Source organism: Scyliorhinus canicula, chromosome 8 (assembly GCF_902713615.1).
Source record: "Scyliorhinus canicula chromosome 8, sScyCan1.1, whole genome shotgun sequence".
Taxonomy (NCBI): Eukaryota; Metazoa; Chordata; class Chondrichthyes; order Carcharhiniformes; family Scyliorhinidae; genus Scyliorhinus; species Scyliorhinus canicula.
This window is the reverse complement of record NC_052153.1, coordinates 69,924,095-69,943,323: the sequence shown is the minus strand read 5'-3', so window position 1 is coordinate 69,943,323 and position 19,229 is coordinate 69,924,095. Positions and strand designations below refer to the sequence as shown.

At 48.8% G+C, this 19,229-nt stretch overlaps 1 protein-coding gene across 1 annotated transcript in view; it reads right to left on the bottom strand.

Annotated features, from left to right (window-relative positions):
• LOC119970309 (A disintegrin and metalloproteinase with thrombospondin motifs 19-like) overlaps positions 1-19,229 on the bottom strand; it is a 650,870-nt gene that overhangs the window by 51,023 nt on the left and 580,618 nt on the right. Inside the window, exons 19-20 of the mRNA XM_038804712.1 lie at positions 11,597-11,732; positions 3,046-3,250 (exon numbers count right to left, since the gene is read on the bottom strand). Coding sequence (XP_038660640.1) covers positions 3,046-3,250; positions 11,597-11,732 — 341 coding nt within the window. The remainder of the gene's footprint in view (positions 1-3,045; positions 3,251-11,596; positions 11,733-19,229) is intronic.

The window sequence follows — 19,229 nt, the reverse complement described above, 5'->3', positions numbered from 1 at the left end:
GGCAATATCAACATGGTTCACAGGCTCTTCCAGAGGTTACACAGAAGAACCATATTATATATACACACATGGAGAATACCCGCGAATGAGCCACGCCGACCCGACGCCGGCACACGATTCTCCGCTATTGGAGCTGGCGTGATGCCGGTCGAGGGCCGCCGATTCTCTGGCCCGGATGGGACGGGCGGCAGTAGGAAAAGAGCCAAGTCCCGCCGGTGCCGTTCTAACCTGCTCTGGGCTGGTGGGATCTCGGCGTGTAAGTGTTGGGTGGAGGCCTGTGGGGCGGAAGGGAGGGTCCGACCCCGGGGAGGGCCTCCATGTGGCCTGGCCCATAATCAGGATCACCGATCGGTGGGCCGACCTCGGTGGCTGGGGGCCTCCTTTCCTACGTGCTGGCCCCTGTAGCCCTGTGCCATGTTGAAAGATGCCACTGCGCATGTCCTCGTTGGCGCTGGCGCAACTGTGCATGCGTGGATCCCGCGGCGCACAGATCGCGCTGGGATCTGCAGCTGGAGCGGGGTGAACCGCTCCAGCACCGTGCTGGCCCTCTTTCGGGGCCAGAATTAGACATTGGGCGGCCCGTTCACGCTGTCGTAAAACGCAACGGTGTTTACGACGGTGTTTAAACTCTGCCGTGGGAATGGAGAATCCCGCCCTCGACATTTTGAAAATTGTTACAAATTCCTGGGTATTGTCACGGCATAGATAACTAATAAACAATGCAAGTGTAAACTATCAAAATGGTCATTAGCATTTGCCTTTGGCTTCCATACCGTTATTGGGCGGGATTCTCCGACCCCCCACCAAGTCAGAGAATCACGGGGGGGGGGGGGGGGGGGGGGGGGGGGGGGGGGGGGGGGGGGGAGGGCCGGTGTGAATCCCGCCCCACCGCTGTCTGCTGAATTCTCCGGCGCCGATTTTCATGCGGGGGTGGGGATCACGGGTGCGATTCTCCGATGTAGCGCAGCATCGGGAAAGCCGTCGTGAACTCGGTCGAGTTCAACGACGGCGGGAAACGGCCCCGATCGCGATCGATTCTGGCCCCGGGAATGGGCTAGCATCGGGGCCGCGAGGAACACGGGGGGCGCGATGTCGAAAGCACGTCATCAGCACGTGACGCCCGAATGACGCCGCTCTGCGTCGTAAAAGGGCGCGATCCACGCGCGGAAAGGAGAGAGGGAAATGTCGGAGCCACGGAGGGCCGCCCCGAGGTTCCGTGATACGGACCTGGAGACCCTCCTCGATGAGATGGAGCAGCGCAGGGGCATCCTCTGCCCAAGATGAGGGCATCACCACCCTTCCAGCACCGTGCAACGGGTCTGGCGTGAGGTGGGCACGGCAGTCAGTGCTGTGGGGCAGACCCCTCGGTCCGGGGAGCAGTGTCGAAAGAAGCTCCACGTGGGAGGGTGGCTGAGATGTTGCATCCGGGGGTGGACGACCCACTCCACTCACTCCCTCTCCCCCTCCCACCTCCACTCACTCACTCTCCCCCCCCCACCTCCACTCACTCACTCTCCCCCCCCCTCCCACTTCTCCCTCTCCCCCCCCTCCCACTTCTCCCTCTCCCCCCCCTCCCACTTCTCCCTCTCCCCCCCTCCCACTACCTCTCCCCCCCCCCCCCCCCACTACACCCTCTCCCCCCCTCCCACTACCTCTCCCCCCCCACTACTCCCTCTCCCCCCCCTCCCATTACTCGCTCTCACTCCCCCCCCACCCACCCCAACCCGGCCACTGCGTTCTCGAGGATGCCTTCCCCAGTTTGTGGAGACTCCGGGACGGTCCGCTCACCTCCTCACTGCTCGTCAGCCAGCACGACTGGCTGGCGACTATAAAAAGCAGGTGTGGATGCGCCGGCATGAACTGGGGTCACGCCGTCAGGACTTCGGCCCATTCGGGCCGGAGAATAGCGGGGGTTCCGGAGAATCGCCATTTTAGGTGCCTTGGGCGCTTATCCGGGTTTTGCCGCGCGGAACACGACGGAAGCAATCTGGCCGTTTGGGACAATCGCGGGAGCCCGTCGGACCGGTGTCGCGTGAAAAAGTGGCGTGGCCCGCTATTCTCCCAACCAGCGTGGGGTCGGAGAATCGCACCCCACGTCGCATCGGTCGGGGTCGTTGAAAGCAGCCCCCTCCAGTAATTTTCCGGGACCCGATGGGCCGAGTGGCCGTCGGTTTCTGGCCAGTCCTGCCGGCGTGGATTGGACATGGTCCCACACGGCGAGACCTGGCTGGTAGGCCATCTGGTGCGTTCCTCGGGGTCGTGCAGAGGATCCGGCCGCGGGCGGGGGCCCCACGGTGGCCTGGGCCGCGATCGGGGCCAACCGATCTGCGGGCGGGCATGTGCCGTGGGGTCACTCCTTCCTTCCGCGCCGGCCACTGTAGGGCTCCGCCATGGCCGGCGCGCAGAAGCCCCTACGTATGCGCTAGAATACGCCGGCTGGTCTGCCACTGTTCGTTGGTAGTGGGGGGTTGGAATGTTTGTGGAAGGAGGAGCAATCAAGCGGGCTGCTTTGTCCTGGATGGTGTAGAGCTGCTCGAGTGTTGTGGGAGCAGCACTCATCCAGGCAAGTGGAGGGTATTCCATTACACTCCTGACTTGTGCCTTGTAGATGGTGGACAGGCTTTGTGGGGTCAGGAGGTGAGTTACTTGCTGTAGGATTCCTAGCCTTTGACCTGCCTTGGGAGCCACAGTATTAATATGGCTAGTCCAGTTCAGTTTCTGATCAATGGTAATCCCCAGGATATTGATTATAGGGGATTCAGCGATAGTAATGCCACTGAATGTCAAGGGGAGATGGTTAGATCCTTTCTCCTAGGAGACGGTCATTGCCTGGCACATGTGGCGCGAATGTAACTTAACATTTTAACCAAGCAATGAGGTCGGGAAGATGCTGCTCCATTCCTGTCAGCTTGGATGGATTAAAATGGTCTCCATTATTATAGGGAGAGATACAATTAAAAAATATTGTGTGTATGAGCAATAGAAGATTAACTAGCAGTTCAAGAAAAGTTGTAATATTTGAAAGAAGCTAAGAAAGTTTTATACCTCTGACCAGATTCCAGCCTCCCATACTGTCAGACAGTCCTGACCTTCACAGCGCTGTAGTGAGGCAGGTTTTGGTCCAGGACAGTCTCTTTCTCGAGCTCGAATGAAGGTTCCATTTTGGAGCTGCTGTGTACAGGCCACTTGTCTGCCTTGACTCCCTTTACCACAAGTCCGTGAACATGGTGTCCATTCTGTCATCATCCACCTATTGAAGAAAGCGTTACGTACTATAAATCACAATTGCCTAATATCAACAACAAAGCAAGCTAGAAAGAGGAAATAAATTAAGCCAAGAACTAATTCCGATGAAGCCTCAGGATCAGCAGGATCCAACTGATATCCTCATGTCTGCTCTTGCAGTAAAAGATGTGACCACTCAGGCCCTTGAGTTCCAGTAATCAAATATTTTTCTTCACAAGTATGTTCTGGAAAGCCACAGCCTAGTTCTACAGGGTGTTTCTCAGATACAAAGATTGTGAGGAAGGGTTGGAATAGTGGTATTCTCACTGGACTAACAAACTAGAAACCCAGGGTAATGGCCTGGGGACCTGGGTTCGAATCCCACCACTGCAGATGGTGAAATTTGAATTCAATAGAAATCTGGAATTACAAGTCTAAAAGTGACCATGAAACCGTTGTTGTAAAAACCCATCTAGTGTCCTGTAGGGAAGGAAATCTGCCATCCTTACCTGGTCTGGCCTATGTGTGATTTCAGACCCAGAGCAATGTGGTTGACTCAAGGGCAATTAGGGATGGACATTAAATGATGGTCCAGCCAGCAAGGGATCAGCAGGATTCAACTGATATGCTCATGTCTGCTCTTGTGATAAAAGATGTGACCATTCAAGCCACTGAGTTCCAGTAATCAAAGACTTTTCTTCACAAGTATGTTCTGGAAAGACACAGCCAGGGTGTTTCTCAGATACAAAGATTGTGGGGAGGTGTTGGCTATTCTGTTCACGTACGATGAACGAATAAGTTTTTTAAATTATGGTTTGAGAATGAAGCCGTTTCCTTGGAAATATGTCTTGTGGTGGTTTTATGCTGAAATATCACATTGTCGCTAATGTTTCTTCCGTGCTGTGACGGGGCATGGCCATGTAGTAATCAGGAATGTGCTATTCAGGGAACAAACAGGCCGCCGACAAGCAACATTCCCTTTAAGATGTAGAAATGTATGGCTAAGTGTCCATCTTAAAGGCACTGCATTGTGGACAAGCTGACCTTGCACAGCAACCAGAAGTTGGAGGAAACATTTGTAGTTGCAACTTTCAAGATATATCTTCCAAATCTCCCTACCACTTATTCACACCGTCCTGCCAGTATACCTTTCCCATTGGCATTCATTGATTTATGCCCAAAACTATAGGTGCAGCACCAACTGAAGCCATCTAATACTGACATTTCTGGAGCTGGATTCTCCACTGTCAGGATTCTCTGTTGCTCCGGCAGCATGCCCACGGTGTTGGGAATTCCTAACGGAATTGCCCACAATGGGAAACCCCTCTGGCCAGCTGGCGAGATGGAGAATCCTGCCCCTGGAGGTTGATAGCATTTTCTTTGGAGCAACGTTTTGATTTTATTTTGCAGAAATTTAGGAAGCGATTCTCCGGAACAATTTCTCAGTTCATTTGTGTTGGATTTTCAGGGAGTTTCCCAGTTTTGCACCGCTATTCAATGACACTGAGCCATTTTTTGGGGCCCTGGGGAGTTTCTCACTAGTTTTTCCCACACTTAGAACTTTTTTAGCACTGAGGAGCTGAACTCAGAGATCGGGCCGCCATTTTGAAAGGGTGCCTCTATCTCCATGTGACCTTGTGGGTCCCCCCACCCATGGAAAATGTTACCCTCCACACATATGGGCACTGCCCACACACCCAAGTGAGGACACCCCGCTATGTGGTTCTTCAGGCACCCCATCCCTTCCAGGACCCCCACCCATCACCCTCCTAACCTCCCAGAGGCCCCTTCTTACCTGTCTTTCACTCCCCCACCCTTCAAACACATCCCTCCACCCTCATTTAATGGGCGTGACCCACGTTTACTCAACCCTTGGCAGTGCCATCGGGGCACCTTAGCAGTGGGTCCCGGGCAGGTAGGTCGTAAGTAGGTTTACGACCAACTTCCATGAGCGTCATGTAGTCCTGCCCCTTTTGGGTACAGTTCCAACTCCCGACATCACGCAGGACTTTGGTGAATCCTGCAAGGCGCGGAGACTGCTGGGAGGTCCGCTGCCAGGATTTTTCGGCTGCATGTGCTCTCGGTTGAGCGCAACACGGCTGGACAATCGCAACCATTGACTACATATAACCGATGTGTTGTTAGACTCAGTATGCTCTAAATGGGCACACTTTGGCTTGTCCACCATGCATTCAGAAAGATAATTGGAATAGCCTTTCCGATACTCCGGAATGCAGGAAGGGACCAGTACACGCAAGAGGCTCTGAGACTGATAGCAGAAGATAGGTTTAATGCTCTGGCAAAGGCAAGTAGGAAAGCTGAGGGCGGGATTCTCCGGCAGCAGGATTCTCCATCCCGCCAACCGGCCAATAGGGTTTCTATTAGTGGATGCGTTGCTGGCGCAAAGGAGAATCCCGCCAGTCAAGAATCCAGTCCTGAGTGTAAGGGTGGGATTCTCCGGTCTCCAAGCCGCCAGTTTCCCGGTAGCGGGAGGCGGTGCACCATTCACTAGTGGCAGGATTCTCTGTTCCAGCTGCTGTCAATGGGAATTCCCATCGAAGCCACCCCACGCCACCGGGAAACCGGCAGGCAGGGATGCACTGCCAGTGGTACCAGAGAAACCTGGCTCCAGCGCACGGCCAGAGAATTACGATCTAAATTGACCCGTTGATGTAGAAACTTTGATGTCAATGGGTTTATGAAATTCTGGGCCACTGATGTAATGCTATCATATGTAAATACTGGTGGAAGGCTACATCGGCCCTCTTCATCTTTGATTATCATGATATTCTCATTTCCTACTCTTGTGAAGTAACATTGGCAGAGTCAGCGCTGAGGAATTCCCAGTCCAAAGTCTATGTGAATGCAAAGCCTGTGAACTCAATCAGTTGTTGTGTTGACAAGGTATTCACATAACCCACCAAGGTGTTTTACAATATTAACTTAATTGAGGGGCAATCTGGCTTCACACAAGAATTTGTAAGAAAGCACCTTGAGTCCTCGTTGTCCTGTTATTTTCTTACGTGTGCCATTTTCATTTGGACACATCTTCTGGCAGCAACCAATAGTATGAGATTAAACCTTGTAGTTTATAAAACTGGTAGCTCTGGTTTGCCTGACCTATGTCTCAAACCTGATCCCTCACCTTAGGAGGACGTCACCTTTACATAAAAGTAATTGGAATTTTAAGCGAAGATATGTGCTTATTCCAGGCATTTATTATCTACATGGATGCACTGTGTTCTAGGGACAGATATTTAATATTCAAATCTGCATCAGCTTTCTAAAGATTTGTGATCTTCAGTAAAATGAAGGGGTGAAATTCTCCCCTACCCGGCGGGGCGGGGGGTCTCGGCGTAGCGGAGTGGCGCCAACCACTCCGGCATTGGGCCTCCCCAAAGGTGCAGAATTCTCCGCCAATTTCTGGGTGGCGGAGAATTCCGGCCATGGCGGGGGTGGGATTTATAAAGGCCCCGGGCGATTCCCCGACCCTGCGGGGGGTCAGAGAATTCTGCCCAAGGTTCTTTGTGGGCAGCACGGTAGTTAGCACAATTGCTTCACAGCTCCAGGGTCCTAGGTTCGATTCCCGGCTTGGTTCACTGTCTGTGCGGAGTCTACACTTTCTCCCCGTGTGTGCGTGGGTTTCCTCCGGGTGCTCCGGTTTCCTCCCACAGTCCAAAGATATGCAGGTTAGGTGGATCGGTCGTGCTAAATTGCCCTTAGTGTCCAAAATTACCCTTAGTGTTGGGTCGGGTTACTGGGTTATGGGGATAGGATGGAGGTGTGGGCTTGGGTAGGGTGCTCTTTCAAAGAGCCAGTGCAGACTCGGTGGGCAGAAAGGCCTCCTTCTGCACTGTAAATTCTATGATTCCTTCTATTTCTGCATTTGGCACCTTGTTGAAAATAGCAATAAGTGAGAAAGATACTCAACATGTGGTCCATGTTAATTCAGGGTGCTTCAGTCCAGATTCTTGAATACAGATTTGGCACTGAGCCTCATTTGAATGGCAATGGTGAGCTGCATGCACCAAACAGGTGTCACAATGCAACTGGTGCTGGGACCTGACTGTCCCCAATGCTGATCTGGCACTTTTGGGTGCAGGTGGAGACAAAGCAAAGGGATAGGAGCTCTGTTTTGTGGAGCCAGAATTTTCAGGCTTTAAAAAAAGACAGCCAGAAATTAAAGTTCACAATTTTCACGCACAGCTTGGAGAAAGACATTCTCTGATGTCTCCTGATCATTGACATCAGAAACGATGAGAGAATTTTGTGGCTCTTACCCACAATCCAAACTGAAGCATATTGCTATGTTAGAAGAAATGAGCAAGCAAAATAGCTATTCTGGTAAATAGTCAAGTCTGTGGTTAAAGGAGAAGTAAGGTTGGGGTAACTAATGGATGAAGTGCTTCCAATCGTTATCATTTAAAAATACTAAGTTAGGTATAAATTATTTAGTGATATTTTACTGTCATCAGCATACTTTGCCATAAAAATGCTACTTCAGCTCTTTTGTTTGCTTTCTAACCAATGATGTATATTTTGGGGTTGAACAGCAAAAAAGAAACTTCAAAAAGCTAGTTCTGGTTGAGATTGCAGCAGTAGAAAGTTAATGCAACCTTTCTCAATTGGACACTTCCTGGCTCATTCAAAGCACCTCTTCCAGAGAAATGAACAGAGCAGGAAACATGCAGGGTGTCTTATTACATAGACATAAAAACAATCGGTAATTTACTGCAAGACCAGCAGTCTTGACACCACAGCACAGACATGCTGCACAGAGCGCTGACAACCGGTCAGGCACAAGAACTGACCAAAAACAGAGAATGAAACAGAGGGCGTGATTTAACCACTGCATTGCATCAGGCGCAGATCAGGGCACGCCGGTTAAATAGTGGGAAAAGCCAAAAACAAGATTCATGCTGGCCGCGAATCACTTTGCTATCTGACCGACCTGCTCCCGAGGGCGAATTCGGGATCACACCCAAATAAGGCGAATATATAATTAACCCTCATTTGCATTAAGTACCATCTCATTAGCGAGATCGAAGTCGAATGCTATGGTCTCCCGAGAATTAGGGCAGCATGAGGGCAGCATGGTAGCACAGTGATTAGCACAATTGCTTCACAGCTCCAGGGTCCCAGGTTCGATTCCCGGCTTGCGTCACTGTCTGTGCGGAGTCTGCACGTTCTCCCCGTGTGTGCATGGGTCTCCTCCGGGTGCTCCGGTTTCCTCCCACAGTCCAAATATGTGCAGGTTAGGTGGATTGGCCATGATAAATTGCCCTTAGTGTCAAAAAAAAGGTTAGGTGGGGTTACGGGTGTAGGGTGCGGGGCTCTTTCCTAAGAGCCGGTGCAGACTTGATGGGCCAAATGGCCTCCTTCTGCACTGTAAATTCTATGAACTATGAAATTAACTGTCTCCCCAACGAGAAATCACGCAGGCATCCTTCAGTATTTATTTTTAAAAACGTGAAGCTACCAAACTGGTTTAAACAAAAAATAATCTGCAATCACCGTCAGCAAACTACCTCTACCACCCACCCACCCTCGTCCTCAGACACTACAGCCAAATATGCATACATAAAACAGTAAGGCGAACTTAAGCCATTACAACCTACTTCTAATAAACTTATTCCCAATGAGAAAAAAAATATCTAAAGCAGAACAACTATAATGAGCTCCCGTCAACCCCTCAACACGCTTTCGTTAACTAATTCTTCGGCTAGCAGGGCGGCTACCACCCTGAGTGAAGAGAAATGCTTAAAAACACAAAGTATAAAAACCCATAAAACATAGTACTCCAACAAGGAGCTGTATATTTTTCACAACCGTTAGAACAAAAACCCACATAAAACTAAATCCTCGACCTACGCCCAACTTGTAAAACATTCAACCCCAACATGAACAGAAAAAGGGAAACATGAAAAAGGAACCCAAACAATTCGACATATCAACATACCCACCCCAATATCTAAAAATCTCAACCACCCCACGTCCATCCCAAGAATCTTTGAAAAGCAATCCGCCTCCTCTAATGCATCAAAAATAGTTTTTTCACTCAAGAGTCACTCATGCCAGGTACACCACCCATGACTTTGTTGAAAGCAGCCTGCTTCTTCACCAGCTCCGCTCCCACATCCGGATAAAACCTGATGGCGTGGCCTTCCCATTTCAGGACTCACTCTTTTTCTTGGAAGATGTGAACTTCACGATTACTGCTTACGGTGGGTCCGGCAGGCCCGGAGGACCAGGGAGGCCCTCATCCTCACCCGATGCTCAAAGGACGAGGCTTTGTCCATCAGCTCACCTGCTCCGACATCCCAATCCCCTCCTCTCCGTAATCCCTCCTGCCGCCAATCTATCCCTCCCCATTCCCCTCTTTCAGACCAATTTTCCTCCTTCCTCTCCCCCCATTCACCCACCCTCCCACTGCACCGACCCCCCCCGCCCCACCCTGCCAACCCTGTTCCACCCTCCATGGGTCTGTGTAACATTACCCCAAGGTGCTGGGCCTATGTTGGTCTGTCAGCAGGTAAATACGCAAGGCAGGAGAGTGATAACTCGCTGTGAAGTTAGCTCTGGTGCTCCTCAATTTATGCCAAAGTCTGACTCCTGTATTTACACTAACAGCCCCCTCACAACCATCCTGTGAATGGGGTCTGCATTTGGGGCATTTGATATTGGTCTGCTGTGACCAGGGGGACGGGGGAGCGGAGGGCAACAGAGGGTGGGTGTGCAAGCAGGCTTACTGTGAAGATTAACGTGACAGATGCAGCGATCTCTGTATATACATATACTTAAAGGGTTAATTGTAGTCAGTACAGTCAGATGATCACTGGAGGGCAACATTAATAAGGGGTATAAACACAAGCTCAATCTGTTTTCCCGCTCTCTTCGGGTGTGTTGTGACTAGAGAACAGAAGTGTATAGTTAACTCAGAGTACAAATATAATATTCATAGTTAATCTAATTCTATCTTGTTTAATTTAACTGCTAGTAAAAGTATTGAAGAATCGAACTCACAAGTTAATTGATTAGTTACTCAATAAATTATTTGTTGTCACTGGATGACTTTGAGTGTTCATCATCATCAAAGTTAAGAACTTCTCGGCATAAACAAATGAGTAACACATATCTCTTTAAGTAATATAAGTAATATGCCCCAGGGGCAGCAGGGTAGCATGGTGGTTAGCATAAATGCTTCACAGCTCCAGGGTCCCAGGTTCGATTCCCGGTTGGGTCACTGTCTGTGTGGAGTCTGCACGTCCTCCCCCTGTGTGCGTGGGTTTCCTCCGGGTGCTCCGGTTTCCTCCCACAGTCCAAAGATGTGCGGGTTAGGTGGATTGGCCATGCTAAATTGCCCGTAGTGTCCTAATAAAAGTAAGGTTAAGGGGGGGGGGTTGTTGGGTTACGGGTATAGGGTGGATACGTGGGTTTGAGTAGGGTGATCATGGCTCGGCACAACATTGAGGGCCGAAGGGCCTGTTCTGTACTGTACTGTTCTATGTTCTATGTTCTAACAGAGGCTTCACATGTATCAGGTGTAACATGTTATAATTGTGAACAGTTGACATTTCCATTCGCCCTAGCTACAGATGGTGTGAGTCTTGGGCAATGGTTTGTAATCACGCCAAGAATTTCAGTATGCTCCATCGAGTTAAAGATCTTATCCAAAAGAATTTACCAATGTTGTTGTCAGGAGAGTCAAGGAGCCGGCAGAACTGTATATGATAAACTAAATCACATAGGAGTAAAGCACTGAAAGGCTTTTAAACATTTAACATTATCATGTATTTGCCAACAATTTGAAAATAATTATTTCATGATTTTAATAAAATCTACAAATATTTGCTCCACGAGAACATGCAGTATGTTGTCAGTTGAAATAGATTGATATGCATAAAGAAGTAAAATACTGCAGATGCTGGAAATCATAGAATTGCTACTATACAGAAGGAGGTCATTCTGCCCATCGAGTCTACACAGACCCTCTGAAAGAGCAACCTACCTAGGCCCACTCGCCCTATTCCCCATAACCCCACTTTCTGATTGGACAGTAAAGGGCAATTTATCATATCCTATCCAGCTAACCTGTACATATTTGGACTGTGGGAGGAAACTGGAGCACCCGGAGGAAACCCACATAGTTACAGGGGGAAATTGCAAACTTCACACAGTGACCCAAATTCGGAATTGAACCCGGGTCTCTGGCTCTGTGAGGCAGCAGCGCTGTGCCACCCTTATTTGAAATAAAATCTGAAAATGCTGGATTAACTCTGTTATTCTGGCAGCATCTGTGGAGAGAGAAACACAGTTAACGTTTCGAGTCCGGATGGCCCTTCTACAGATTGATAGGCATATGATTTATTACCTGGTCTGACATGGCTGTTGATTGCACTTGCGGACTAGTGATTCCGGTTTTTTCAGCTGTTTGCATTTTCTATTGTCTACAATTGTTGTAGTTTTGCTCATGATTTTTGTACAAGTCACAAGTGTTTTTCTTTCTCCTGCAGAAATGAAATCAGAAGTTAAAACAATTTCCTTTATTTAAAATGGTAAATGTTCACAAAGTTATGGCTCTCCATTTTCATGATTAAAAAGAACAAACAAGTGTAGAGAATAATTTAACCTGCCTCCCACTATATTGGTCTTGATTAAAAAGATGGAGGTGGGGATGATTTTGAGCCAGCATTAGCAAACAGAGAGAACGCCGCGCATGCGGAAAATTCGGCAAGATGCGGAGAACGCAAAATTCCCCGGCGAGATTGTGATTTCTGATTTTCTGGGCCCCTCGTTGGTAGCAAGATGAGAAATCCTCCGCAGAAGGCCGAGAACCTCATTTTAACACATTATAATATCATTAGCAAGCCCACCCTCCAGGGTTCCCCATTCACTAAGTATTCACTGTGTGTCAGCGTGATGTCACACCCAGCGATTTACAACAGTTGTATAAAAACGAGAATCTGGTGACCACACCTCCAAAGGGTGATAATTGAGGTGAATGATCAGGTCGCCATTACCATCCAGGGTGCCGGTCACAGAGGGGTTGGCGGAGAGGATGCGGGGGACGCAGAAAAGTTCAACTTGGGGCAGGGTAATTGGGGTTTCAGTATCGGCTCCTTGTGGGTCTTAGCGGCCCTTCATGTCTGTGAGCCTCTTGGTTGAAAGGAGTCGGGCAGCTGGTTGCAGGCAGCACTTCCTATGTCCACTTTGATGGGCTTGTGTTGAGGAATTGACCTTCCAAAGTGACAGCTGTAAAGTGGGTGGGAGCAGGTGAACTCAGGGCCAGCACTGGGGGTGACTGTGAGGTCCGTGGGTGGGGTCCCAAGACAGGCCAGGCTACATGAGCAGAGTAGGAGACTCCGAGAAGAGGTGTTTTCCAGCCTCTTGAGGCCTGAAGACCCTCATACAGGGAGAAGGATGACTGCAATGAGAGTGAACCCCCACACTCAGGCAGCACATGAGGCCAGAGAGCACAAGCTGTATGGTAGTTCAAGGCGACTGGTTATGGAAGTCAGCCTGTCAGGAATTAGTTTCTGGGTGGCTGGCCGTTCCAGTTGGGAATCTGCAGCCCATCTGAGTTCGGGGAATGAGGGTGTCCTGCAAGGAAGAAGTAGACATGTGGGCCAGGATTCTCCAATCCTGCGGCCAAGTTCGGACGCCGGCTTGAAAAGTGGCGTGAGCCACTCCGGTGTCAATGGACCTCAACTGGCAGCTATCCACCCATTCCTAGGGGGCTCGTACAGCGCCAGAGTGGTGTCCGCAGCTCCGGTGCCTGAAAGCCGGCACGCCACTGCCAGCCCGAGTTCACGCATGCGCGCCACAGCCAGCCCTACAGGGTCGCTTGGTCCGATTCTTGCTCCCCTCCCCCCCGGCGATTATCCGACCCGGCGCGGGGTCGGATAATCCCGGCCAATTGCAGCCTTCACATGAATCAGGTGTGCCATGCCTGCCACAAGGGAAACCAGTTGCCTAATCAACTCCCTGACCCTTCCTTGAGTCAACTGTGCCAATAAAGTCAGCATTTCAATGGATCAGTGTGCAACTGATTGTGGCCCAATTTTTAACCCTTTGCTCAGTTGGCTGGAGTGCTGGTTTGTGATACATAATGAATCCAACAGCATGGGTTACAATTTTGTTTTAATTTTCAGGACTGGGGGCCTTTCTGACTCCATTTTAATTTGAAGTGTTGAGTTTCATTTGTGATTCGCTTTTTGTTTGAGGCAGTTTCACTTTACGGGACTGTTCATTTAATCTGTCTCTCAGTTAATTTGATTTATTTTACTTGGTTATTTGTGTTGATTCAAAATCGTTGGAAGCATTTCCCCCAGGCATTGAACTCCAAGGCTCATGTCTAAATAAAAGACAGGTAAGAGAGAGGTGACACAGATGTGCCCTCCAGTGCAATGGATTATGGTGAAGTCTTCACTGCTCACCTCGTCCAAGGCGATGATGGGGGACATCATCCAGTCCCTTGTCAGATTAGAATATTGATCCACTGAATGTACTCAACTGCCCTAACACCTCATGATTTTGGTGGGGGGGGGGGGGGGGGGGGGGCGCTGAGATGATTTTGGAGTGTTTGGGGGCCCTGAGACTCTCAAGGATCGAAGGGTTTTGTTCAGGTCGAGTGGATAGTGGAGAGGGACAACTATGGGCAACTATTGTGTGACAGGAGAGGGGGTGAGGTTTAGTGGAAAGACGCTCACATATGGGTAAGTGCTTGGGTGCCGGATGTTAAGAGCGTTGACAGCCAGGGCACAGTCAAGAATCCTCATCACTCGATTTGATAATAACAATCTTTATTGTCACAAGTGGGCTTACATTAACATTGCAATGATGTTACTGTGAAAATCCCCCAGTCGCCACACTCCAGCGCCTGCTCAGGTACACAGAGGGAGAATTCAGAATGTCCAATTCACATAACAAGTATATTCTCTTCCTTTCAGTTTATGGTTCCGGAGAATCATGGAGCCAGTCGAGTTGGCAACTCTATTAATTTTGATCGGCCAGCAGCAGTGATATCAACGTGCTGCTGCATGTGACTAGGAACAGCGCCCTGCAAAGGAGGGGGACACTGGGTCCGTTGTTCTTCTGAGAGCAGGGCCACAGATGGCAGAGCTTTGGAAGAAACACTACTGATCAAGGGAATTCCAAAGTCAAACTTCCTACCTCCAGATTTCAGAGGCCCAGTGCCAGAGAAGACTGTGTCTGTCCCCAGGGACAGTGGACCACCTATGCCAGGTGATGCAAGAGTTGGCACCACATGGATTGGGAGGTCACCCATTGCCAATGGGCTCCTTAACTTACTGCCGCTGCAAACGTCTATGCCAGCGTCTCATTTCAGGGCAGCATGGGCGACCTATGCAGCAAATTCCAGTCAGCTGCGCACAAATTAGTAATGAAGGTTACAGATGTGCTATTCGCAAGGGCCCACATGTACATCAACTTGAACCGGGACCAGGTGAGCCAGCATGCCATGGCCATGGGCTTCGCCCGCATAGCAGGGATGCCCCAGGTGCAGGGTGTCATCGACTGCCCCCACCTGGCTCTGTGGTCTCCATGGCGGCATGGAGCACCATTTATGAACAGCAAAGGATACTTCCCTCAATGTCCAGCTCATCTGTGACCACGTGATGCGCATCATGCAGGTGTGTGCCCATTTGCTGTGGATCATCCATGATAGCTACATCTTGCAGAGCTTGCAGATCCCAACCAACTTGGAGGGAGATCAGCATCTGGAGGGATGGCTCCTTGGGGACAAACTGTACCCACTCAGGAGGTTGCTGATGATATCAATGCGGAGGCCATAAACACCTGCTGAATCTCGCTACAATGAGGCTCATGTGTCAATTTGCACGCTGGTCGAGCAGGCGATTTGATTGCTCAATAAGTGGTTCTGGTGCCTGTAAAGTCTGGGAGAGTCCATCAATATAGCCCCCACATGGTGTCCTGCATCATTATGGTTCAGTGCATTCTGCACAACCTGGCACTGCAGGAGAGAACAGCTGGACCAGGAGGAGCTGGAAGTGTGTCACTTTTCCTTGAAATGAGGAGGGGGTTGAGGAGGGTGGCGAGGGTCAACACACGGAAGAGAAGGAAGGACCTCAGGTGATTGCCAGGGCCATCATGGGGATGAGGTCTAGGGACGCCATCATAGCCTCTTGGTTTGTGGATGAACAGGACTCGGGAGTGAAGATCTCTCCCACCTTGGAGAATTATATCTACTAGTGTCACGGTTCACCCGTACTTACGAGGTGTCTATAGTTTCTTACTCTTGCTCATCCATCCTCTACGTCCAGATGTACCCCAGGATCCAGAGCTAAGGTTGAGGTGGCCTGCCACCTTCCATGCCTGTTGCCGGACATTATCTTGGTGAGCATGCCTTGGGGTCCTGGACCTTGAGGGTGCAGGCTAACGTTCGGGCTGCACAGGTATTGTAGTGTTCCCCTCCTCAGTGTGTGGGCTGGAGATGTGTCACTCACAGGGAGGGGGGTGGCAAATGGGCTGGATGTTTTGGAGCTGGGGTCTGTGGCAACCAGAGTGCATGAGGATGGTTCAGGCTGGTCAACTGATTGACCTGCAAGGGAAGCGAGATGGTATTAGTGCATCATGGGGTATAAATGATGGGAGAAAGTTAATTTATGTGATGCTTGCGCCTTGGCTGCATGTCTTGACAGTTGCCCTTTGCACAGATGCAGTCCGACTCCTTGCTTGCCAGCTCATCAGCTCCCTCTTCAAAGGGGGTTGGGCATCTCAGTTTGGGAGTGACTCCAGCAGGCTGTGCACGCTCACGCAATTGTGCTCAAGTTTGTCCTGCAATCAGACAGAAAGGGAGAGAATAGCCGGAGTCCTGCCAGTTAAAAGGTGATAAAGCCCGGCATGTGTGAGACGTGAGTGCGAGTGGGGATTTGAGGAGCAGAGTATCTCCTGGGGGGGAACGTGGGGAGTGGGGAAGGCGCCATGAGAAGAGTTGGGAAACCATGAGATGGCTGGGTGAGAAATCACCATAGAGGTGTGATGGGTGTGTGAAGAAGTGCAGCAGTATATATCAGGAGGCAGACTTAACTTGGCTGTGCGAAGAGGGTCATTCAAATTCTTCCAACACTGTTGCTCCCTCCTCTTATGCAGCGATCTGGCACTAAATATTGTGGCTACTGCCTCCCAGGCATGGGTGGTGACCTTGGTTGGTTGAAGGATGTCTATGGGAACGCGGGTAGAGGATGTTACACCGCTGATCCACACCATCCAAGAGTTTGGTAAGGGCTCCCTCTGATAATGCTGGTGCTATCTTCCTGGTAGCTATCCCCCGACTGGACTTGGGACAAGTGCTGATGAGTGCCGGGGATGAGATTAAAAGGAGCGCTCAACTGATTGCTGTAATAACATTTTCCCGAGGCGAGCAAATCAGAGGCAAGTCGGCATGAACGCATTGTTAATCACGTGTGGGTAAAAAAATTGTGAAAGAGGCTTAATACAATGTGAGTTTTCCCACCATCGCGTTGGTGGGATTCTCACCAGTTTTCTCACCGGACCCAACACTTTGAAAAAATATGGTAAGATTCCGCCGGGGAAACCCTTTTCATTTGTTCAGGTGAAAATAAATTATTAGTGGAAGGGACCAAGTAAAACTTGAATAAAAACAAAGAAAGATTTGTGCATTATGCTAGTCATCAACACTAAGCATAACCAATGTACAACCATCACTCGGCGGGAAATGTCAAAACGTGCTGCACAACAAGTTCATTTTTATTCTGCATGGGTTAGGTATGATATCAGTACAATTGATTTTGCATTTACAGGCACAACACAAAATCTACCACTGAAATCTCAAGTTTTGCTGATAATAATCCATATTTTAGAATGAGAAAGGTGTTTCTTAATAAGAATAAATCCCAAGTTTCTGTCTGGGATAAAAATTCTGAAATGCCCCCAATTTTAGGTCAATAAACTCTGATTTTGGCTCTAGACGTGGGTGTATGGGGGCTTTTCTTTTTCAGTGAACAACAAGAGCAAATTTCCATTTTGATAGCAATTTTCGCATGGAAGAGCACATTTCAAAATGTTTACATTAAAGGGAAAACAGTAAATACCAAGCATGAAGGGAAAATTTATACTGCTAAAGTATGGAATCAAAGGCAAACTTGAGGAGTTTTAAAAAATTTATTTTGTCATGGAATGTGTCACTGGCTAATAAATAGCCAGTCCCTAATTGCCCTGAGAAAGTGGTGAGCTGTCTTTTTTAACCACTGCAGCGTAGGTACGCCCACAGTGCTGATGGGAATGGAGTTCCGGGATTTTGACCCAGCCACATTGAAGTTCCAGGTCAGAATGGTGTAAGACTTGGAAATAAACCTCCAAGGAGTGGTGTTCCCAAGTATTTGTTGATCATGTCCTTCTAGATGGAGAGGCTGCAGGTTTGGCAGGTGCTGTTGAAGACACATTGAAGGAGTCTTGGTGAGTTCTTGCAGTGCATCATCTAAATGGTATGCATTGCAACCACTGTGCATTGGTGGTGGAGAGAGTGACTGTTTCAGATCGTGGATGTTGTGTCAATCAAGCAGGCTGCGTTGTCCTGGATGGTATCAAGCTTCTTGAGTGGTTTTGGAGCTGCAATCATCCAAACAAATGGAGAGTATTCCATCACACTTTTGACTTGCACCTTGTAGATGGTGGACAGGCTTTGAGGAATCAGGAGGTGATTTCCCCATTGCAGAATTCCCAGCCTCTGACCTGCTCTTGTGACCACAGTATTTGTATGGCTGGTTCAATTCAGTTCAGTGAACCACAGAATTGTTACTGTACAGATTGTGTCAGCACCAGCTCTCCAAAATGAGCATTATGGCTTAGTGTCATTCCTCTGCCTTTTCCCGTACCCCTGCACATTGTTTCTATGGTTTTTGATCAATGGTAAGCCCATTGGATGTTGATCGAGTGTGATTTAGTGATGGTAACGCCACTAAATATTAAATTCTTGGTTAGAATCTCTTTTGATGGTCATAAGACCATAAGACACAGCAGCAGAATTAGGCCATTCGGCCCATCAAGTCTGCTCTGCCATTAAATCATGGCTGAAATGTTTCTCATCTGTCATGTGAGAGTATCTTTAAGAAATGTTTAAGAAATGCACCTTTAAGAAATGGGTGTTTATCAGTGATGTCAGAGTGTGGGTAGAGCTGGGCTGTCTGTCAACTTTTTACTTTCTTTTTAGGCTGTTTGCTGCAGGGTGTGCTTTAGTTTCGTTTTTTAGAGCTCAATAGCTGCAGTCACAGCCAAAGGGGTATTAGTCTCTCTCTCTCTGTCATCTAAAGAATGTAAATCGATACTTTAGTGATTTAAAACTAATAACTGCTCTCAGTAGTGACTTTAACCTGATGTGCTTCTGTTAAAGATTTTGTTTTTAAGTCTTATGGATGTGAAATGTAAAGCTTAAAGGATTACTTCGTGTTGTAGTCTTTGGGGGTTGTATTTGAATTAATGGTTGCTAAAATGTTCACTGTATGTTTTAAAAAGGTTAACTTGAGTTCATAGAATAAACATTGTTTTGCTTTGAAAAATACTTTTCCATTTCTGCTGTACCACACCTGTAGAGTGGGCTGTTAGCTCCCCATACCACAATCTATTAACAGTTGTGGGCCAGGTGAACGCCATGATACACTTTGGGGTTCTCTAAACATTGGCCCATAACAAATTGGGGGCTCGTCCGGGATAAAAGTCTATCTATTGCATTGGCTAAAGGGAACTTAAAGACAGTGAGGGGTGAGCATATTGTGGTTGCTTTTCAGGTGTGTATTCTAGTTTAAATGGGGAGTGTGTTGTGGACAATGGCTCTTTCAGAGGCTCTGAAGCTTTTGGGTAGAGACGGTCACACGCAGTTCCTTACGGACAGAGATTAAAAGCAGTCTGTTAGATTTGTCAAAAACATTGCAGTTAACATGACCTGACAAAATGCGAAAGCTGAGGTAATTATGGTGGTGGCTAAGCATTTAAAGTTGCCTGAGGTA